Source organism: Lepisma saccharinum, chromosome 16 (assembly GCF_977018435.1).
Source record: "Lepisma saccharinum chromosome 16, izLepSacc3.1, whole genome shotgun sequence".
Lineage (NCBI taxonomy): Eukaryota > Metazoa > Arthropoda > Insecta > Zygentoma > Lepismatidae > Lepisma > Lepisma saccharinum.
In genome coordinates this window covers 58518212-58542555 of record NC_139244.1, presented here as the reverse complement: position 1 = coordinate 58542555, position 24344 = coordinate 58518212, and the positions used below count along the sequence as shown (strand labels likewise).

The following is a 24344-nucleotide window of genomic DNA, read 5'->3' as shown; positions in this document are numbered from 1 at the left end:
AGCACATTAAAACAATTGTAGTTACCAAAATGAATGGGAATTTTAAATATAACAACTAGATACGTGAAATACAGGGTGTTCCATTTACAACGCAACCCGGAGTTGGGATAGTACAACTTTTGAACCTGAAGCGGTACACATATAATACTTATACCAAATTGAAGCCTTGTTCATGCATATATTTTTAAACCGGGGAACAATGATTGGATTTCAATAGTGTCCACGCAGTGTTGCCAGATGTAACGGGAAGTGTAAATGATTTTTTTTTTTACAAAGCATGAAAAATGGCACAAAACACACACGTACGGACATGCCATCGGTAATTTTCAATTTGGTTAGGTGGATTAGCTCGGCATCTATGGCATTGAAAAAATAAATGTTCATTTCTACCGATTGCATTGGCACCACTGCTGGTGTTTCAGTGCCACAAAAGGTGTGTTTTGAAACTATACATCATGCAATTACTGAAAACAATAAAAAAAGAAACTTGGAAATTGTCATGAAAATAGTGTTACTTACATGCACCTGGCAACCATGCGATGAGAACATGATTGGCCTTTCGTGTGTTTCTTTCCAGCGGGGAAAATGTAATCTCATCGCCTCATCCGATTGGCTATTGGTAGAAATGAACATTTCTTTTTTCACTGCCATAGATGCCGAGCTAATCCACCTAACCAAACTGAAAATTACGGATGGCATGCCCGTACATGTGTGTTATGTGCCATTTTTCATGCTTTGTAAAAAATTTCATTTACACTTCCCGTTACATCTGGCAACACTGCGTGGACACTATTGAAATCCAATCATTGTTCCCCGGTTTAAAAATATATGCATGAACAAGGCTTCAATTTTGTAAAGATTATATGTGTACCACTTCCGGTTCAAAAGTTGTACTATCTCCAACTCCGGGTTGCATTATAAATGGAACACCCAGTAGCTTGTCATACAGAAGGTTACATTTTACTGGAAAGTTAAGCTAAATTTACACAGGTCCAAGTTGTAGAGACCAGATATTAGCATGGTAGAACATAGGCACAGAATGTCAAAGACAAATATTTAATAATTAGAAGAGACATGTCGTGTCATTTATTATGATGCCTCTTTTGTTGTGTAATGCAATGTTTTAACTTCACTCTTTTTCTGTGCAGGTGCAGTTATGGAAGACTTAGTGAAGAAATCACTTGATGTAAGATTGTGTAATTTTGAGCCAAAGCATAAAAATAATCTTGCAAATGAATTCAGGTGTTTTGCAAATTATGATTTGGATTCTTTTATATAATAAAATGTATTTGAAATAGTCATTGTTATTTTCCCATAACAACCTTTGGCTTGTTTTTTTTAAAAAAATGAATTTACAAAATGGAGGAAAGTGAAACTTCATTCTAATTTCCACCTCTGTTATTCTTTCAACTGGCCTCACTCTGTACATATAAGTGCAGTTTCACAATTGCGTGTAGCGTATCGGTTGTTCACTCCAATGTAGGCACTTTTGGTGACATCCAATATGCTGCAACTCCTGCTACTGTGAAATATCTCAAGGGTGACACCTGCAATTGCAAGTCTAATGTGTCCACATCCAACCCAAGTATCATCTACATCATGTCATTGTTGTATAACAAAAAACAATGGGATAATGACATGTTATATTGAAAGCCATGGGAAGCATGCCCATAACTGTGGCATGTATTGTACACACTTAGCAGCAGTGTCAGGAAATGCTGCATAGAAATTAGAAGAATGTGGCGCTACTGAAACATACTGTCTGAAATCAGGGTAACTAGTTTGGAATGTCCTGTATATTGAACTTAGACACATCAAGGTGAAAGAGATGGAAATGGCTGACTCAATAGAAAATAAAAATTACATGGTGGTGTCACATTCTCATTGCTAAAAGGTAACATCACATCCAAACTGCCTTTCATCTACATATTGAGGATGTACTACGGCAGCATAATGTTTGAGTCAAGGGGGCTTTTACTCCAACATGAGTGTCAACAAACAGATGAACCAGTGAAACCACCACCACATGTGAAGCAATGTATCGTAGTATACAGGGTAATTCAAAATGAATGGTGCAACTTTACACAGTTGTTATGACATTACTATTAATGATAGAAAATCAGACAAGGCATAATATAAAGAAGAACTCTGGAAGTTTTACTCACAGGACTCACATTATAATGATTCAACATAGGAACCGCGTGTAATGCGGAAAAGATCAAAACGATAATCAAGTACTCGCTGTGCATGACACAGCAAGTCATAGTTAATGGTTCCAAAGGCACTAACAATTCGCATTTGTAACTTTGGCAAATCTTTTGGAAGGGTGAAACATATTACTACCGAAAAGCATGCAGAAATGTCTTTGCTCCATTGTGATTGAATCAGTTCTTGATAGCTCCAACACACAATACACCTTCTACTGGTCATTAGCCATTTTGCGATCCTGGTGAAGCATCTGCTAAGCAGAATAAGTTGTGAAAAAAAACTTTCAGAGTTTGTCTGATTTTCTATCATAAATAGTAACATCATATAATAACTGTGTAAAGTTGCACCATTCATTTTAAATTACCCTGTAAAATCCAGCATATGTGCATGAAACACTCCACATGCACAACCCATGTTATTGATATTTTCTTTCTTAGCCTTTCCAGCCAAGTGGTAGAGAAATATTCAATGTTTCTTGTGTCTCATCAACATCCTTTTCTGTTTAAAGTATGGTACAACATTAAAAAATCTGAGTCAGGTTAGGCTCAATGAAGGCTGAACTTTGATTACAAGGCTCTGATCTCACTTTAACCCATTTTCTGCAGCAGATCTATACATAGACTCTGTAAAAGTGGTCCTTTTTTGTGGAGCATCTGTATATAGACTGCATTTCAAAATTAACGGTGGTTGTATTGCGGAAAGTCATTTTTATAGACACCGCTTCTTCGTGGTTTTATTAGTCTATATGGGCAAACAATCCATTGTTGATGCTTTGTCGGTTCCTGAAAAATATTTTTTTTTGTAATATGGAATTAGAGCCACAGTTGTCTAATCAGTAGGGTGTCCGACTGCCATGCAGGAGACCCAGGTTTTATTCTCAGGGTGGGTGATCTAAGGTCTGATTTTTTCCAGCCTTGTCCCCACATAAAGCGGCTCTGGGGTTCAAGCAGCCTCAAATCAATGGGTACCTGGAGGGTAAATTCAACCGGAGCATGGCGCTGATCATATCTCCAAAATGGCAGAGATTGAGAATATGTATAGTGGGACTCTACCACCACATCACCTAAATGGGCCTTCATGACAGGGTGCTTTATACATAGGGAACTTTACCGTTTTACCTTGCCTAATATGGAATGTTTATTTGTGGCAGAGTTTATAGATAGATTGCTTTCATTGAGTGTAAAATCACATCTGTATCTTCAATAGTAACGGAGATATGCACGTTGGAAATTTTAATCATTTATTCCGTTACATGTGGATCCTCAGTAAGAACAATCGAAATGGATATTATAATAATGCGGCAAGTCTTTTTATAGTTATTATTTACGATGAAACAAATTTGCAGTTGCATCTATACATAGACAATTTCTTTATGGAAGCATTTCATTTCTACCTCACTGCAGGGAAGTTTTTTAAACTTCAGGGTACAGTGTAAGTCCAGTCTCAATTAGCCTATATACATTTATACATCAAAATCTTCTGACAATTAGTGAAACCCCTAATTTATATACTCAGATTTTCCATTTTATACACCGAATCTTCATGGTCCCAATAAACTAACATGTTATAAATAAAATTTACTGCAGATCACAATTTCTTGCATTTATTTATTTTTTCTTATTCTTGGTTTCCTGAAAAACTTAAAATCACAATTCCACTATACATATTAAAAAACAGTTACAGCTTACAAAGATATATTGTTTTGAAACAAGAATATACGTATATCTATGATTATATAAAAATTGGGTTTTTCATACAAATTTTCCCACAACTCGCATATAAATAACAATAACAACCATATGGCAATACTAGCCTTGTAATGTTTTAAATGGCACAATATACTACAAAGGGGTTCACACTCCATTGTACAAAATTACTGTTTAGAATTCCTAACCTGACTGGCTTACGCATCAGGAAGTTATTCTGTCCAGGCACAATGACATGTCATGAAATAAATACCTGGATTCAACAATGGTTATTTTGGATAATACAATACATAATATTGGGCAGTGACTAGATAAGTGCCAATCTGAGCATATGAGAATATTTTTGTGCTGTTTTGTTACTGACTTCTTTCATGTGCACAACGTAAAATAAAGTTTTGCAAACATAAGGTGTACATTATTTCTGTTGGAATGAATCTTAGATGGAATAATCACATAAATAGTTACATGAAATTAAGAGAGCTTATAAAAAAGTAATCAATGGATAAAATTCATGCAAAAACTGTTGCTATTGAATTCTCCAGTTGGGTGTGCTCAGAGGGTAAGAAAGATTATATTCTCCACATGCCACTGCTTACTGCACAACTTGAAATAATTATTTACAAATTAATTATTATATTATAAATTAGTTTTACTCAAGAATGGCAATGATAACAGTACTTTGGCAAAAAAGAGATATTGCCTATCTCGTGCACAATTTACCATATTCTTATTGTTATACGAGTATAAAAGTATAATTTATGTGCCTTATTTACTTTTCTAAAGCCAAACTCATCCAATCCATATTTAAAGACCTGAAGTTATCAATCATATTCTTCAAGAAACATTTCGATCAGTATTTCAGCAGTATTGATAAATGTTTCAAATCACTTCATCCCTACAATGTTGCATTTGCAATACAGAAGAAAACATAGAACTTTGAAATACCATAGAGATGTTGAATTTCTGTTGGATTCAGCTTTGATACCATATGCTTTTCCACACTTTCTGGCTTGAGCACAAATACTATAGTTTACCAGTATTACAACTTTGCAGTTTCCTTGTGAATGCCCAACTGTTCTTCAATTGTAGAAAACAGTAATTTGATATCATTTGGTTCTGACATTTGATGTTGTCCATTCTTTCGGTATATTACGTCCACATCTTCAGTTTCTAGAGCTGCCATTAATGCTAATGAATGTTTAAATGGAACATCTGGGTCCTAAAAGTAGGGGGAAAAAAGGCTAGCTCACTGGCTTTGCAGTAAAAATCACAGATCAATTGTGGGTTTAATCTCCAGCACTGGGGTAAAACACCTCTCAGACTTCATGATGGAGAAAAACACCCCAGACTTAAATCCACAACAGAACTAGAAAATCAAGGCAACTTTTTGAATCTCACTATCTGATGGGAAACAACAGATGCAGACAACCAATACATTTATGCCCTTGCCAATTATCCACCCAAACTAAAGGCGAAGTAGTCCTAGAGCTAGCACCAAAACATGGGGAGTCTGGTTTCATCCAGAGGGAGTAAATTTCACATATGCTTTTTGATTCTACATTGACTGGGTATAAACCCATTTGGGTAGCTTTTAAGTCATCAAAATGATACATGTTCAATTATAAACTTGGATACATGATAATTTTATTTGCCTTCTATTAAACAATTTCTTGGCATGATGTCATGTACTATTCTTAAATAGTAAGTTTCTGGTTGTAGAAAGTTTTTACAGTGCTTGTGGAAGGGGCATCTTTGTTCATTTGGATATGAAAAGTCTGCCAAACTACTCGCAGTGAAATAGTTCTTGAAGCTTTCCTGGTGGCGAATGATGAAGAGGTTTTCTCGGGATATCAACCAGGTGATTTCTGGACAGGCTTTCGAGAGTTAATATCACTCTCATCTTCAGAGATTGAAGTTGAAGTGATGTTTCAAAACAATTACAGCACCAGAGGTAACAGCCGAGGGACAGGCGCCTCCACAAACAATAGAAGCAAAAATGTTAAATCCTGAATTAAAGGGGGTTTAATACCAATTTTGTAAAAATGTATTTTTTTAAGATAAAGTATTTGAAGTATATATTCGAGGTCAAGAAATGCTTTTTCAGTTGTTCGGGGAGGGACAAAAATTGTAATTTTTGAAAAAATTAAAAACATTTTGTGAATTATGACATAAATAAATACTTTCTTTGAATATCAAAGATTATACAGGGGAATCCCGATTTTTCATTTTACTTCAATATACAGGGCTATTGTAAATGATCTTCCAGATTTCAAAGTTTAATAACTCACGTTTATTTATTCACAATGACATGCAACTTATGTTAAATGAAAGAAAAACTCTAAACGTTTTAGTGTCTGGCAAAGCTGATGTTTAGTTACGCATTCCGCCTCTAGGGCGACAGTAAATCAAGATGGCTGGAAACGAAGACAGGAGAGCATTTTGTGTCCTCAAATTTCATGTACAACAGTCAGTTATTTGTGTCCAACGAAGTTTTAGGACGAAGTTCGAGCTAGATCTACCAAGCGGCACTCAATTCGGAAGTGGTACAGACAATTTAAAGAAAGTGGGTGTAGCTGCAAAAGGAAATCAACAGGCCGGCCAGGAGTTAGTGATGAAACAGTTGAGCGTGTGTGAGTGCGACTTTCATCAGAAGCCCCAAAAAATCAATGGTTCGTGCAAGCAGAGAATTGAATTTGAAGCAGACAACAGTGTGGAAGATTCTGCGAAAACGTTTGAAATTTCAACCTTACCGATTGAAACTGTTGCAGGCGCTTAAACCTACAGACAAGGATAAGACTTGAGTGCTGCGTTGCTATGCAAAACCTTATGGAAAGAGATGGTTTCATTGAGTCAGTTGTCTTCAGTGATGAAGCTACCTTCCACCTTTCAATGAAAGTAAACAAACAAAATGTGAGGATCTGGGCTTTGGAAAATCCCCATGTTTACGAAGAATACGTCCGTGATTCCCCCCAAGGTGAACGTGTTTTGTTCAGTTACTTGTAACAAGGTGTATGGCCCTATGTTCTTCGAGGAGGACACTATAAACGGACTTTCCTACCTTCACATGTTGCAGACATGGCTTTCCCCACAGCTGGAAGAGGACATGGAAAACCACAAGGACAGGACACTTCCACATTGGCACTGGGATGTCAGAAGGGAACTCAACTGAAGGTTACCGAATCAATGGATAAGACGATCTAGTCGTGAGGATCAGGTTCTGGTTCCTTGCCCTCCCCCCCCCCACCCCCACCGTTCACCAGATATCACATTTTTTTTGTGGGGTTCTGTTAAAAACCATGTGTATGAGCCACCCCTACCTAACAACTTACGCATCCAAGAAGCCCTGTCTATTAACTCTGAGATAGAGTGTGGCAAGAATTTGATAATCGGATTGGTGTGTGCCGAATTACAAAAGGCACTCATATTGAGCATCTTTGATGTGGAACATAACACGTATGTATGTAAAAAAACCTTTTTTAGTTTTTCTTTCATTTAACATAAGTTGCATGTCATTGTGAATAAATAAATGTGAGTTATTAAACTTTGAAATCGGGAAGACCATTTACAATAGCCTGTACTTTCAATCTTGATGGTCCCAACATAGCATAATGTTAATACATTTTTTCCTCGATTTCACATTTTTCTATATTTTGAGTTTTTACAGTTTGGTTTCCTGTAAAACATACCATCAATACAGTATGTGCTTATTATGTATTTCATCAAAAATCCATTTCTAGCATGATTTGAGAAAAAATGATCTGATAAAATTCACTGGCTTATGGTGTACTAGCTGATTACCCAGCATTGTCTGGGTATTTATTTATCCCAATCTTCTATTAGACAGGAAAATAATGAATTCTAACTATAGTGTAAAATGAACTTGGAACTGGACGGCATTGGGAGTGTCACTATTCATCTTAGCAACCCCGAAAACTATGGATTCCACATTAATATCGGTCGTTTTACATGTCACCCCCTTCCCACCCCAACCCCTAGGGGTGCTAGGGGTGTCTTACCCCACAGTATTTCTTTCCAGATTGTAAGTCATATGTGTACCAAGTTTGGTTGAAATTGCTCCAGGCATTCGAGAGATATGCTGGATTTCATTGATTGATTGATTTGGTGTTTTAAGTACACTTTATGCACAGTAAGGCTAATCAGGACTGGACCTACAGTTTAAAGTGGGATCCGAACCACTATGTGCCTCCAGTTATGCTGGAACAAACATACATACATCCATTTTTATATACATAATATATAGATTTATTATTTGGAGTATTATATATTCCACTAGGCTTTTTTTATAACTTTCCTGAAACTTTACTTGTTGAACCTCACAAGTATTCAATGCAATCTTTTGAGTATAAACACTATTTTGACTGTTGTTTTCTGGGAGAAAATGGGTTGAACCCATCCAGGCCAACAATGGAAAAAAAACACATCAGCAGATCCATTAAGAAAAGAATCCAACAACCCAGTGTTCACCTGACCAAATGGCTCCTCCAGAAATTGACTGCTCACAATGACAAACTTACCTACTGCCTAAAAAACAGCTTTGAAGCAAAAGAATTTGTCACCTCTTTCGTCAAAGCCAACAACTGCAAACTAGCCAGCATAGACGTAGTGGATATGTACTCCTCCATTCAAATCAGCCTTGCACTTGACTCCACCAGAACATGGCTCCTCAGCAATAGCACGCCCCCATTTGTAACATGAAATTTGCAACCTTCTACAAGCCTGCCTCACCCACAACTATTTCCAGTTCGAAGACAGTTTCTTCCACCAGACAGGGGGCCTAGCGATGGGCAACCCCCTTTCTGCACCCCTATCCAACATTGTACTGCATGTGGCTGAGAAGTCAATACTCACCCAACCAGAGTTTGCTCATACATAAGATATGCCGATGACACCCTAGTCATTTACAAAAAGGAAGAGAACTTAAACCATCTCCTAACTGCCCTCGACAACATACACCCTCACATAAACTTCACTGTTGAAAGGGAAGAAAATGGCCACCTCAACTTTCTCGACCTCAGCATCCGACGACACCAAGACAAATTCATCACATCCGTATACAGGAAACCAGGTTCGGACACCCAGTACATCCATGCAAAATCCAACCACCCACCAAAACAGAAAGCTGGAGTATGGATGAACTTTTACAGAAGAGCCTTCATACACAGCTGCACAGAAGATGACCTCCATGTTGAAATAGCATTCATAACTGAGAGAGGACTACACAACGGTTACACCGAGCGCCAACTATCCATGTGGTGTGCAAAAACAGAAGCCCAGCTCAGACACCCAAGAAACAGAGATAACCCGAACCAAAATCCTAAATCCAAATGGATTGCTTTTCCATACCACCCCACCACATCTGGCAAATTTGCCAAAGCCCTGAAACCTTTCAACATCCGAGTGGCACACAAACCTATATCCCAAATCGGAAGAGCACTACCCAACTTCAAGAGATACTACCTACCCAAACTTGCATCCCCTGGTATCTACAAGACCACATGCCAATGCCACAACACCTACATTGGCAGAACCATCCGCACTGTCCAAGAATGGATTAACGAAATGTAAAAGATGCCAAAAATTACACACCAAAATCAAGCCTCTCTCAACACCTCCACTCCACTAACCACACCATCTCCTCCATATCCATACTTCACCTGACCGGCTCTGTCATAGAAAACACTGTCAAAGAAACCCATGTTATCATTCAACAAAAACCAGCACTGAACCTGGACAATGGACAGGCTCACCCGACTTGGCACCCTGTCCTCAGAAAGATCACCGACCTGAAAAAGAAAAGATGCGGTGCACATACTCGACCCCCCTCCAGCCATGCAGAGAACAGGAACTGCACCATGCCAAGCAGCAGAGCCCAGCCCCCCAACCACCAACCGGGAACAAACAATGCAGTGACGCAGTATCATCTTCCCTTCAAACACTGTACCCTTTTGTGAATGAAGACAGTGGATCTTCGAAATTAATAGGATTTAACCATTATATTGTGCAACGTGGAAGTGCAAAATTTTCCAAATTTCACGTAAGTAATTTTAAACCACGTTTACCACATCCATCATGAAGACATGGCAGATAGAAAAAAGCCCATGCTACTACTGGACTTGCCAAGCATATCAAATAAAATGACCACACCATCAGTAGGCATGGGATCCACACTGGCAACACAAAAATCAAAGAAACATATGTCATTATGCACTTCCCACACAAATTAAGCATCAACAGTGGAGAGGAAAACCACATCTGATTACAGATAGCCAAAAATATCCAGAATCTGAAAATTTAAAATATGGATTCAGAAGTTTTACTTTCTGGATTTCGGAGGGAGAGGTTTATAATAATTTTTCCACTTTCAATGTAGAATTTATTAACAAAGCTGTTCATGTGCTTTATTTGCACATGTGATGCTTTACTTGCAATTTAAAAAAATAATTTGCCAGCAGAACCACTAACCACATTCATTGTGAGCAGTCACTTTATTAGAGCAATTCAAGTCGTGAGAATTTGGTCAAAATTTTGATGCAACGAATTCTCGGTGATATCGTGTGGTGTCTAGCAAATTGTATTGCTCTGACAAATTATTTTTTGTTGAATGTTAATGCATATGGGTTTTGAAGAGGTAAAGACATGTTTACCATGGAAGATATTGACATCTCTGAAATCCGGATTTCCTCCAAAATTTGGCCATCCCTAATCTGGATATCTCTACTGCAAGAGCTAGTGTGCAAGAATAGCAGATGACACCAGAAACAAACAGTCAATGAACCCACGTAGACGTGCATTGCAAAAAATGCACATTGAAATCCCTGAAAAGGGACTTGGGGGGGGGGGGGGGGAGTACAATCAAGGTTGCACTGTATTGCTACCGAGCTTACCTCGACACCATGTATTATTCTCACAGGCACGGGCACTGGTATTTTCTTTTCAAGGTCAAATTCATGGTTTTTGCTTTCTTCAGCAAAGCTTTTTCTGAGAAAAATGTCTCCATACCTTCCATGAACTATTACAAGTTTTCCTGCATCAAACTTTGCTTTGTCCTGCAATTAAGCAAAATAAATTAGTGATACAGGATTCACAATCCATAATCAATTTGGAAATTTTATAACACCCCCAAAACACATGCACCAAAAAAAAAAAAAAAAAAAAAAGGCTACAATGTACTACTACCAAGAACTTAACTTTAGATGAGACAACTCCATTAGTACTTGGTTATGTATAAATTTTAGAGGAAAATACTGGTTGGACCCAAACTTGAACCTGAATTTTTCACTAAAATTTACACATAATGCACTTCCTGTGTGTGTTGGCCTGGGTGCCAAGCAAGCAAAAGAAAAATGCCTGCTGGCATCAAAAACTTTCCATACAAGTTACAAATTAATACTTGCTACTTATAAAGAGTTATTGCATATGATTTATTAATGATGGTACCAAGTTATAATTAATAATGTCTGCAGTCAAAATGTGTTGGACAATTTGATAAACTGATTATGAAGTCATATTCGAGTATAGTGGGATTTCAAGACAAAATTATAAAATAATGGTTCATCATTGAAGAAATATATAGCTATAACTAACCTTATAAAAATTAAAGATGTTCAATTAAATAGTATTGTCATAATAATACCGTATTTACTCGTGTATAGTGCGCATTCGTGTATAATGCGCACTCTGGTTTTGGATGGGTAAAAGTGACAAAAAATTACATCTCGTATATAATGCGCAGTACAATCCAGTTTCAAGAAAAGACTTTCTTAGTTGTAGGTTGTAAAGCTGTTGCTATGCTGATCAAGAGTGAATGACATCATACCTATTCAATTGCTCATTCTTTCTTTTTCAAAATATATACTTTTTCTTTCCGTGACTAATGTAACATTTATACGAGGCACATTCAGGACCTTCCAAATAGCAGTTAGCAGCACAAGATTTCTTCCATTAAGGAATTTACACACTACATGTATGTCATATTATTTGGCCAGTAATACATTTTAATTTTCATTATCTTTTTCCTTATATTTTCTTTCATCTAAAGTACCATAAAAATCAGAATGTTTCTTCATTTTGTGATGAACTTATTTCAACCGCATTTCACATTAGTGTCGTTATCTTGAATGGAATACTGTTTCCATATTTAGAAACTGCAGGATTCAAGCTTTACCACGATATATAACATGATAGGGTTCCGTAAACATGAAAAATCAATGCAAGTGTCCCAAAATCATGGAATGACTCTGTACGGTTATTCCGTGCATAATACACACCACAGTTTTTGGGGGCAAAAATTTTGGAAAAAAGTGCACATTGTACATGAGTAAATACAGAGCTATTCAAATTAATAATACTCCATTCATTATTTTAAAGCCCAATTCTTGTTATAACGTTACTGTTCTATTAATGGTAATAATTGTATTACAATTATATGCTAATGTAATTGTAAATTACCCAACAAAAAGGAGAAATAAAGTAGGCCATACATGCACTGTTGTAAGATGTGTTCATCTTAAGAAGTGAACTTTGTTATAGGTATGAGACAAAGGTTTGGTAAAGGAACAGGTATTAACGATAAAACTGAAATAATTTTTACTATGGTTGCTTATGACGTTAGAGATCTGCTGATTGAGAACAAACATTGAAAAGAAGGATAGACGGGAATAATAACAACATTTTTGTACATCAGGTACAGGGTGACCACAATGTTTTGACCCCCCCCCCAAAGGATTAGGCCTAATTATAAAAATATTATTAATATATTATTATCATTATTTATTAAAGTATGGATCACATAAATGATACATCATAAACAATAATATTGTATAAATTATTATAATCTCGGTATGATTTACATAGTGTTTCTGGTCCCTTCTGATCAACCTTTGATGTTAGTCCTAGAGTGAAATTTAGGAATGCCAGAAATATTTATCACAACCAATCTTCTTGCGAACAGCTTTAATCTTCACCAACTGAACGTAAAAACTCTCTGAAAAACTTACCTCACATATCTGACACACAACGCAAGATTTGTCTTTTGATTTGTGCCAAGATGTATGAATAATTTAAATTCTGGTTGCATGTTCATATTCGTACTACATGCATGCTTCTTGGCCATGCTTATTCACTGCTCTACAAATAACAGAGCATGCACAAAACAATACAACCCTCAGCGCGAGCTAGCTTAAACAGTAAACTGCTGTCTGCTCCAATGTTCTCAATGACACTGGAACATTTTTATGGCTCTGAAGGGCTTGAAATGCAGTCCAGATTTAGCTGTTTTGTCAGTGTTGCCATGATGCTAGTTCAAAAATTTCATCTACTTTTTTTTGTTATCATGAATTGTATTTTATTACTTGGTTTTCAAACTCCTAGACTTTTATAAAAACGGGACAAATATATATTTTTTAATTATATTGATGGGACGACGTGGACATACCTCTCAAAAGGACTGTCCTGGTGAAAACAGTGTATGCCACCCTAATCATGTAGGAGAGGGTGTTGAATGCTATTCTTACCCTGGATGTAGAAATCTCTAACAAAACAATACATGAGAAAAGGACAATTGAAATGGAAAGTAGGCAATGAAGCTAACAAAAACAAAACACACTTTAATAAATAACATACCATGTCAGACATTGTATTGTAGGCAGCCATGGTGTATGGATAAATGAAATTCACAGCAGGAGCCACTAATATTAAACTATGAATTTTTTCAACGTTGGCAGCAGCAACTCTGAGAGATACCTGAAAGAATACACAATAAGTTACATGCTAATTTCCTTTGTTTAACCTTTAGAGGACAGATGGAAAATATAATGGGACACCAGCACCATGTGGCAGCAATCAATTAATGTGCCTTTTATTGAAAACTACACATGATATATCATTTCTGTCTCTTTTGTTCATTAGTGTACATATGAAGGTATGACATACTCAAATTACAATATATCCATTGTTAGCATTAACAACAACCAGCATAATAACCAAAATAACAAATTAAACATTCTTGACACTTTTTCACTTTTCTTAACATTAATTTATGCAACCCTTACTTAGGTAAAGTTTGAAATTAGCAATTAAGATAATAAACATTTACTTAATGAAAAACCCATACCAAAAGGCCAGTTAATACAAAAACTGAAGCCATATTTAACACAAGAATTAGACTTTATCTATTAATTTTATCTATTAGACTTTATACTATTAATGCATCCTGGACTGCATTTGGCAGACTAGCGAGGCTCTGGCGTCTGTACTTGCAGCCAGTATAATCTTATGCGGGGTTCGTGTTGTCGTCCCTATATATTTGTGAATGTCCCTTCACATATCTTATCTTACCACCATTCTTCCTCATCTTCACAATTAGCCAAAGGGGCAGAAAAATGAATTAAAAAACAAAATCAATCAATCAGTCATTGTGATAACACAAGTTATTCATCACAAGTATATTTCTTGACTTTTTATTGACTTCTTGACCTACTTGATTTGTTTTATTTTGCTTCACTTTTTGTGCCACTTTTGGCTAATTTGCGAAAATGGGGATGAGTGATGATATGATGAAATTGATGAATGGACACTCACAAACACCCATGCCGGGACCCCTGGCATCGTAGTGCGATGTGATAACCACTCTGCCACTGGGGCTGGCTTCTTGACCTATCTGTTGATTTATTTACTTTTCCTTGACTTTCATGACTTTCTTGTCTGGTAGACACCCTGAGCGTTTGCAGAAGTCCTTTGTTTCCTTCTTGGTATTATGAGATAGATCTTTTAAAAAAGGACTCTTAACTCCTCAAATACAGTTTTTTCTGACACATATCACTTTTACATTTAACAATGAGAAGAAAAGAACACTTTAATAATGTCCAACAATTTCCGGGACCCAGGGCAAAGGGCCAATTTTGAAAATATGTCGAAATTATGGCTTTTGGAAATATTGTGTAATTTACATTTTTTCCCAAAAATTGGGCCACCGACATTACATATTAAACTGCAAGTTTACAGCCAAGGCAGAATCTAACTATTTATAGAATGTTTTAGCTGTCTTTCGTGGCGAAGTTACGCGTTAAGCCCGAGGTCACAGATTCGAACCATTGTTAAACCATGTATGTATCACTGTGTTTATCAATCACTTAATCCACTTCATTAGTTCATCATTCATCCCTGTCGTGGCGATTAACATAATAGGTCGCAAAGCCGCAGTTGATCAATTGCTTTATTTACTTTTTATTTCATTTCGATTTTCTGCTACTTTTGGCTAATTGCAGGGATGAGGATGAAAGGTGATAAGACAATCACAAACACATATGGGCAGCAAGCCCACAACATAATTCTGACAGAGAGTCTTTTGTTGTGCTTCCCTCCAAATTTGGTGCATCCAGTGTCCACAGGTCCGACGCTAGAAGCAAAATATGACATACTGTTTCCATAAACTGGCAACACTGCTGCTCTTATACATTGTTATTATTTCCTCCCCCAAGAAGTATCATCCTATTATCAACAAAACTTTGCATGGTTGTAGGAATGTACCAATGACATACACTACCTTTTTTATTCACTTTGGTTTACTGTGGTGGGCACAGGAACATGCCAAAACAAATTTCTTTGTTAAATTTTATTAAAACTGAATTCCTTTATAAAAAAAATGTAAGGAATATGTTCCTTCAAAGTAGAAGTTGTTAATCAAAACTGAGTTTATGTCTGGGTAAAATTTCTTTTAACTGCATTTCATTCTGAACATTTTACATTTTTTTATTATTCACACTGTACATGCATAAGGTAATGAAAACTCTGCACTTCCTTACCTGACAGGTATTTACTACATAAATATTTAGGCTGGTGAAAGCCCAAGAAACATTGAAACACAGCCCAGAAAGGAAGTCCACTGGTTGAGTAAACAATTTATAAGTGTTTATTGTTTTGAAGCTTATTAAAAATTAGTATAATTTAATATAAATATCTTACCCAACCCCCCATACTGGAACCTACAAGTAGGACTTTATCCTTTGCCACTTCCTGAACAATCTTCGTTAAATCTTCTATCCAGTGGCCAAAACAAACTTTGTTGGCATCACCTGGGGAGTGTCCAACTCCTTCAAAATCAAACCTACAATAATAATAATAATAATCATTATCACGTAGTGTTTGCATTTCAGTAATTTTATGTTAGCTTTCTCTCTCTTTAGGTAGATATATACAGTGTTTCAAAATGATGTGAATGATTTCAACTAGTTATATTTTATTCATAAATTGTCAAAATAAGATACAATTTCACACATATGTAATGTAACTGTCCAACTTTAAGTGCCAATGGTTATCCCGAAGTTAACTCACAAATGCTCAATGTGAGCACCCTTCGTTACTCTGCACACATCAATGTGGTAATCTAACTCCATCCGGATACCTTTCAGCATGTTCTCTTCAATGGCTTGCACAACAGCGCTAATGCAATAAGAGTTCTTTGCTGGTGGATCTTTATGAAATTGTGTACGAAGCTGACGTTGCACACCCATGACGGACCTACTTTTGCAAAATGCTTTCTCCTCACCACTGGCAGCCATTTTACAACTGGTCAGTCTGGCACCTGGTGGCAGAATTTAGAACTACTACTACTAAATAAAAAACTAAGGATGTGTTTGAATGTATTTCATGGGATATTCGATCGGTGATTATGTTGTACTGCTCATGGAATGTGTTTATATCGTTCAAATCATTTTGAAACACACTGTATGCCACAACAGAAATTTCTGCATTTTCCTGCTCTAAAATTTGTTCAATTTCAATACTTGTGTCACATTTCTCTTACTGTGTCATTGTGAGGGTCGAGCCGATGCCCCTTACTGATTCCCACCAATACTTGAAAATTGCAATAAATAAAAGAAGTTCAAAATATTGATCAATATGAGCGTGTAAATATTCTTCTCTCATTATATGCACCAATTTACCAATAAATTTACTTTAGAAATTCAAGGAGTAAATTAGAATATTAAAACAGATGCAAAACAGTTTGTGATGCAAAATTGGTGCAAAATAAAAAGGGAGTTTGAATTTTGTAATTTCCACGATAATTAAACTCTGCGAAAGTGTTGCACAGCATCTTAACTGGCCCCATGAAAGACCAAAATGCCGGAAAACTATCAGCTGGTATCGGTAAATGAATTCCAACTGATACTTTCCGATACCACTGAAATTGGCCAATACCAATATATCGGCATTGGTATTGGCTCAGCCCTAGTCATTGTTATTGTCACCTTGATGGCCAAGGATGTTGTCTTATAACCACACGCAATTATTGGTTCTGGGTTTGAATCCCAACCAAACCATGACTATGCCTTTGTGTTTGTTCTTATGTATTTCATCTAATGGCCACTCCTCTTCATTATCACGTCAATTCAAATTATGTAATTCCAATACCAAAAGTAACAAAAAACACTAAGTCAGGTCAAGCAAACTTTTTCATATGCAGGGCCACTGCTGATGCAGATTGAATGATTGTGGGCCACATAACATTTTACTTACACCAACGATAAGGTGTCAGTATAAAATTATAAGTTTAATCTTTTAAGTCCCGATCGGTCATATGCTGACCGATGGAACAGAGCCTTTTTCGTCACCTTGCAACCCTGTTCATTTTCTATGTTCATGACTGGAAGTGCGTAGAACTTGGCGATATGCATAGACAGCTTCGCTGGTGCTCCTCAACTCCCTAATGACGTCAGCAGCAGCTGCTAAATTGACACCTCCTCTCTGTCGACACAGTAAAAGAGGCATCGAATGACAAAGCTCATAGAAGTGAGTTGGAGTAGTTGTAAATGCTTGTTTACAATATCATACCTTGCAGGAAAGCGATGTGTGAGGAAATCATCTGTCTATTGTTTTCTTTCTCAATGTGCCGAAGCAGGTCATGGTCGGAGAGGGAGGGGGCATTGTTGTCAAAAGTGTTTGCGGCGATAATTTTTCAGCCGGTGAAATGGACTTTGCACAATGCTTGCTTCAGAAGACAACCACTCCTTCTTCGGAAGGAAAATGATTGGGGGGGAGGAGTAAAAGGTAGGATCGGGGCTAAAAATAACTCGTGCACTTCATTGTGCATGTTGCCAACTCATGTCGAAAATAAATCATGCACTTCATTGCAAGTGTTGCCAACCCTTGTGGAAAATAACTCGTGCACTTCATTTTTTTTCTTTCTTTCTTCGGATGGAAAAAGCCATTAGGAACAAAACAAATATTGAACTATAATGTAGACATGTGATTTCAATTAGGACATAGAATTTGTTCCTGTCCCATGTCTCAACAGGGAGGGGGAAGGGGCAACATTTTGTCTTTTCTTTTCTATTTTTCAATTTTCACACTTGAAGCCATGAATAATAACGAATACATACAGATAGCAACACTTCGTCTTTTCTATGTCAAAGTACATTTTATTCTTAGTAAAATGTTTCTTGTGTCACTAAATTATCTGCCCTAGGAAGGAAGCGATAACGATTTTTGCTAAAGCTTACAAAACTAGTTTAAATGGCCTGAGACAGAGGTAAAAACTTCATAAGCGCCATGGGACTGTAAAGGTTAAAGCAGCCCACATAAAAAAACTTGGTGTGTCAGATGTGACTCATAGTTTGGGCAGCCCTGATTTAAGGTATAGAGTATCCTATAAATCTGGACCCACAGGAGAAAAATAGATAGAGTTTGTTCAAAGTGTTCGCCATTGTATCGCATACACAGTTGAAGACCAAATATCCCCTCCTGCAACACTTTATGGATCGCAGTTGCACAAATTTACCAACACACCTGCATAGTGTGTTCTTTAAGAAGGAGAATGCTCTGTATTTTGACCTTGTGAAAAAAAAAAATGCAATATTGAATTGGAAAACTGCAGCATCAATGCCGAAACTGTATGCAAAACAAAGAGCAGGACAGCTGTGAAGGTTGTCAGTGCTACACAGGAGAACAATGTTAGCCACGAGTCCTCAAGGGATTAGCATAGTGTTTCGTTCTATGGCCATTTGGCCTCAGAAGAAATATTTGTTGTCCATTTAGAGCTCGCAAGAAATCAGGTTCTGAGCTGGCAATTTATTTCCTTCATTAATGAATATTGGTTTTTGGTTGGGTTTTTTTATCATTGACTTTGAAACAAATATAAAAAGAAAACAAGCAAAGAATGTCCTTGGTTTCGGCATGTGGTAACTTTGCGATTTATACGATCATTTTCTAACCCTCTTCGTTAATTTCAATGATAAGGATGAACGATGGAGTGACCAAATAAATGAACGAACATAATAAGCTCCTAAATATTACCCAAGCTTCGAACATAGGGTCTCTGGTTTCCAGGGACGTATATTCAGGGCTATCTAGGCTATTTACGAAGCCTAGACTCAAGTGACCAAAATACAGAAAAAAATATCTATTAGAAATGTGTTTAAAATTGTTCATTTCAATAAGAAGATGAACCTGATTTCTTAGGAGTTGGAAACATTGCCTGCTTTCTTTGAATTCGCGAGGCGGCTGGCCGGCAACTCCACGGGGTGACGTGCAAACGTGACAAAGCTATCTGAAGGGTCACCCGATCAATGTTGCAAACCAATTTTTCCCAGCATGTAGTTTCCCCAGGAACGGGGAATTGTGGAGGCAAACTGTTACAGGAGAGGGAACAGGGTTGCTTATGGAGGGAAAAGGGGAAAGTGTTGGCAAAAACATCATTGAACACTTGCACACGAGTTGAAAAAGAAGTTGTTGACCTTCAAACAACTAGAGTTACAGCGGGGAGGAGAAAATTGTTGGCTGACCGGGAATGATTTATGAATGCATCTAAAAATTACCGAAATGACAAGGACTAGTCTAGATCACGGTGAGTGGCTTGGTGCTTGGAATTTATTTAGAGGCAGCATGTGAATACAGTAGTGAGTGGATTGTATTTTTGTGAATGATATGTGCTGTGTTGTGTAGTGATTAGTGAACTGGAATAAGGGACATAATTAACAAGCTGTCTATTCGACTTACGTATGACGATAAGCTCCAAATCGTTGTGGATTTTTCTTTTTTGTCCACTTTATGCACAGATATGCTAATGGGGATCGGACCAACAGTTACAGTAGTATCCGAAGCACCATGTATCAAACCCGGAACCCTTTAGTTTCAAGGCAACGACATTACCACTGCGCCAACAATAAGGCACCGAACATCAAATCGTGAAGATAGGTAGGTAGAAGTTTTATATTTATTCTCGTATATAGGACTACATGTATTTCACAATATCGGCCTCTTATTTATGCAAATAAGAATGAAATTCTTTCCTTACTGACGTAGTGTACATTTCCATATTTTATGTATGAGGTATATATTTTTAATCACAATGTCACATCACTTCAACTCCCCCCACCGCAAATGAGTTTAAAAAATAAACATCCCCACCAGCAAACTTTTGTCCATTCGAACACTATGATATGATGCGATAGCCCAGGTTTCTAACCCAGTATACGCCACTGCCGGTTTCATAGAGAAGTATGCAAAATGCACTCGGTCATGAAGGCCCTCAAAATTGAAATAATAATTGCAACAGAAAACCTTACTTTTAGAGTTTAGGCAGATTAACAATTCACGTCAACCAACAACAATTTCATCTGCATTGTGTGATATATGGTTCTGCCCTAACAATTGAACGTGCTCTTGCCATAATAGTTACACATTTCCGTTTTGCAACACACAACCTCGACTTGGCATGATATGTGCACTCCCTTGTCTGTGTTCTTTATTTTTTTATTTAGGATATATTACGTTGCCTCTTTGCATCTCGGTTAATCTGTGGCGATGAGGATGAATGAGCAACTGATGACATGAATGTGATGGGGCAAATGTAGAGATACATCCATGCCTTAATCATGGTTAGAACTTAAGACCTCTGGCTTCGAAGCATGTGTATCTTCTCATCTCTAGTCATCATTAATTTCAAGAGATAGAAAATGATGATAGTCCAGCAAATTGTATAAATAAACACACAAAATATTTCTATATCTTAGTTATATAAAAATTGGGAAAAGCCAGTTTTATTCGTTTGCTTTAACTTTTACAGTAAGACATTACACGTTACACGGAATGTGACATTGTATGGTATTCTGCAAAAATAACGTCAATAAATGATGCGCATCATTGATAAATATTTTGTGTGAACTGAACAATATTGTGATCTCTTGCCACTGAAGTTCCCGGATTCGAATCCCGTACCCAGCATGAGGGGATCTTTATCAGCATAGATCATCAGTTCCATCTAATCATCACTCACTCTCATGGTTGTGACTAGCCAAAAATAACAGAAAACTGACGCTAAATAACAAAAATACAAATACAACAGTGTATAAAGTCACAATTACCACATTTTGTATTTTCATTTGTTACCTTTTATATTAATTCACTTTTCTCTCATTTGCCTAATTGCAACCTTGAGCAAGATTTCATCCCATCATTCACTATGGTTCTGCATATGCAATTGACTGAGAAAGGATTACAGCCCTCCCCTGGAAAGTGACGATCATGAGAATATTACGTATTTCATGAATGCATTAAATTTCAAAGGAGCTGCATTGAATTAATTATTATAAGACACACACACAAACATAGACCAACACAAAACACGGTTATTGTCAAACTGTATTGATCCCCCCCCCCCCATAAAAAGGAAAATAACACCTATCACCATAGGCATGTTTTGCATTTGATGATGAGACAATTCATACACTTCTAAATGTTACAAGTAAACGTCGACCGTCTAATGTCCCGGGAACACTTCCTATCACAGTGTCCACAAAATTTAAGACTGAACGGTTACTAAAGTAAGAGAAATGTCGTTCACTATTCGTAAATTTTGTTGTTACAGTATTTTTGTAGTTTCGTGATTTTTCAGAACATTTTTCTACCTCTGTAGGTTAATCGTGACAGCGAGGATAAGTGATGAAAGACATAAGCATGATGGAACAAACACAAAACCTATCCATGCATTAGGCCTACAGCTAAATCGAACCTATTAGTCCATGAGCCAGTCCAGATATCGGTACCACCCAAGGTGGCAAAACTTCAATGGTACTGAAATATTTGTTCCACCAATGTAAGTAAAATAACATGTGATAACCTTTTCAAATGAGTAGCTTTTTCATTTTTCTCAGAGGTTACATGTCTTCACATCAATTGCATCACACATGCATCAATTGTGATTATGCAAGTTCAAAACTTACATGAAAGAACCATATTCTGTGGAAAAATTCACTGTTTTTCATAATTTGATCTTTTTAATATAACTGATTAGCCAACGTTTGTGTATATAATAATAGTAATAATTATTATTATTACAAAAACTTAGACAGTGTGTTGGGAATTTGTTCAATTTGAACAGTTTGGTAATAATTGTCTTAGCTTCATCATGAAGCCTGAAAAAGATTAACTTGATAAAAAAAGTGTTAAATATTATAATTTCATTGATCCTGGTAATATGTACATCTATGACTGAAGATGGCCGGGGCAAGCAATCTTCCATCAAAGTGGCCCTGAGTGGAGAGCATTACCCACTGTTTTCACCATATGATATGGACTAGTGTAGAACTTTGATGAAGGCAGCTAAAATTCGTAAACACACGCCACTTTGGGAACTTGCAAATATATATAATATATCCCAAAGGAACACTTTCTGGCAATCCAGCACAACCAAAAGTGTCGTCATACTGTATTTTTACTGTGGACAAATTTCTCTGGTCTATCCTTGAAAAAGAGCAGTTCAGTTCCAGTGATAACGATAAAGAGTTGAGAAATCAGCTTTACAATATCCATGTGGTTCCCGGGCTTATGATGCAGAGTGTGCATCTTTGACAGAAAAGTACACCAAGTGACAGAACACAGGGAAAGTTTTAATACAGTTTCAGGGATTGCATTCTGGTGTGAAGATAAGGAGTGCAGTTTCTCGTAAATGGGAAGAGAACCCCTATCATCCTTCTGAATATCCTGCTTAGACATGATGGGAGATATTGCTAGGCCTAATCCAAGAATTTAGAGAGGCAGATAGGATGACACATTTATCATCCATTTGAGCAATGATACCATGCTGCTTTGCATATGACAGATTGAATTATGCTCGCTGCCTACTATACTACTGCGCACAGATATGTCAGCTGGCCACTACAGTACACACCCAGATGATGTGTACTCTGAATTAATGCGAGGATTTTCAGTTCAATTTAGCTCCACCAACACTTTTGGCCGAATTCCTGTTGACCAAACAATTGAAGAAAGTATGAACAAAGGTACCCAGACACAGGAGGGACAAAATGGTTTAGTTTGAAGGAAAGTGCAGTGATGAAGTACTACCTTACAGGTGAGTACAAAAGCATGTATTTGAAGCACCTGAGACATATAATAGGTCAAAACGGTTCAAATTGTCCCATCAAGATCTAGAAAGTCCAAGTATCAGGAAAGGCGAAGCAGATGTGAAGTCCTTTATCCATCTCATGGAGAACAGTTGGCTGAATCCCATGTCTCCTGATGACGATAACTTGGTTAGTCTGTCCACTGGCTCCACCAGATGTAGCCAAGGATCATCTGAGGACTCTTGAAATCAGAGAGGAAGCCTAGCAGACATTTAAACGAACACGGTTAGATGAGGATCCACCTTCATTGAAATTTTATGATGAGATGGCCAAAATAAATGTGAAAACCTTCTCCAATGTCTGCACAAAGAAAACCAAAACATCAAAAGCAGAAGAAATGGTTCTAAAGGCGGGCCTTTAGTCATAGAATGCTAGCAACTGAACATGAAAGAGGCCATATAGCACACACTGGGCCTATAACCATGGGCTCTGGAAAATGTTAATGGTTTACTTAGCAAGACAAACAAGGCAGCATTTGCCAGAGTGCTCGAAGAGAATGTTGCCTTAGTTGAATCTATTCCAACATCTTCAACCTCCATCACTGATGGGATGAACCTTGTGCAAAAAATGATGGGAAAAAACAAAACCTTCTCACAGCTAGCAGTGTTGGCTTTGAACAGAACCCTCCACAAGGGAGTACACAGTGAAAGGTATTTGATTGCAAAGGTGCTGAAAGATTGAAGAGGGGTTCAGTCACGATGCGCAAGTATAGCAGAAATGCAGGAGTGTAAAAAAATGCTGTGTAGTTCTCTCAATAAGATCAGCCTTATTAAGTTCCTAGTATAAGAGTGGAAATCCGCATAATGCAGAAAGATGCTGAATGACAAGGTCATGTGTGTGACCTGCGAGGAAACCTGCTACAAGATAATGGAGAGTGAATGAGAAGAAGTGGGAGATTTGCGGTCCACACGAGAGGAGCTGACACTAGACTGCTCATACATGCCTTGCAGGCTGCAAATTCTGGGTCATAGGCAATCGTGATTGCAGCTGAATGTACCGATGTCATGGT

At 37.2% G+C, this 24344-nt stretch overlaps 2 protein-coding genes across 2 annotated transcripts in view; one reads left to right on the top strand and one right to left on the bottom strand.

Moving 5' to 3' along the window:
* LOC146000495 (uncharacterized) overlaps positions 1-1285 on the top strand; it is a 337315-nt gene extending 336030 nt beyond the window's left edge. The window contains exon 7 of the mRNA XM_083138222.1: positions 1149-1285. Within this exon, the coding sequence (XP_082994348.1) occupies positions 1149-1279 (131 nt within the window). The 3' untranslated portion in view covers positions 1280-1285. The remainder of the gene's footprint in view (positions 1-1148) is intronic.
* Positions 1286-3898: 2613 nt separating this feature from the next.
* On the bottom strand, positions 3899-16022 carry LOC146000104 (palmitoyl-protein thioesterase ABHD10, mitochondrial-like). The gene is made up of 4 exons (XM_083137445.1): positions 15897-16022; positions 13557-13676; positions 10820-10981; positions 3899-5133 (listed from the first exon to the last, which is right to left on the bottom strand). The coding sequence occupies exons 1-4, from the start codon at positions 15906-15908 to the stop codon at positions 4954-4956; spliced, it is 474 nt and encodes a 157-aa protein (XP_082993571.1). The 5' UTR covers positions 15909-16022; the 3' UTR covers positions 3899-4953.
* Between the last annotated feature and the right edge of the window lie 8322 nt (positions 16023-24344).

What these genes read in the sequence shown, in the direction of transcription:
- LOC146000104 (XM_083137445.1), bottom strand. An exon ending in ACAATACAATGTCTGACATG is followed by an intron (nt 10,982 to 13,556) that starts GTATGTTATTTA and finishes GCTTAATTGCAG; the next exon opens with GACAAAGCAAAGTTTGATGC. An exon ending in GAATAATACATGGTGTCGAG is followed by an intron (nt 5,134 to 10,819) that starts GTAAGCTCGGTA and finishes CCCTACTTTTAG; the next exon opens with GACCCAGATGTTCCATTTAA.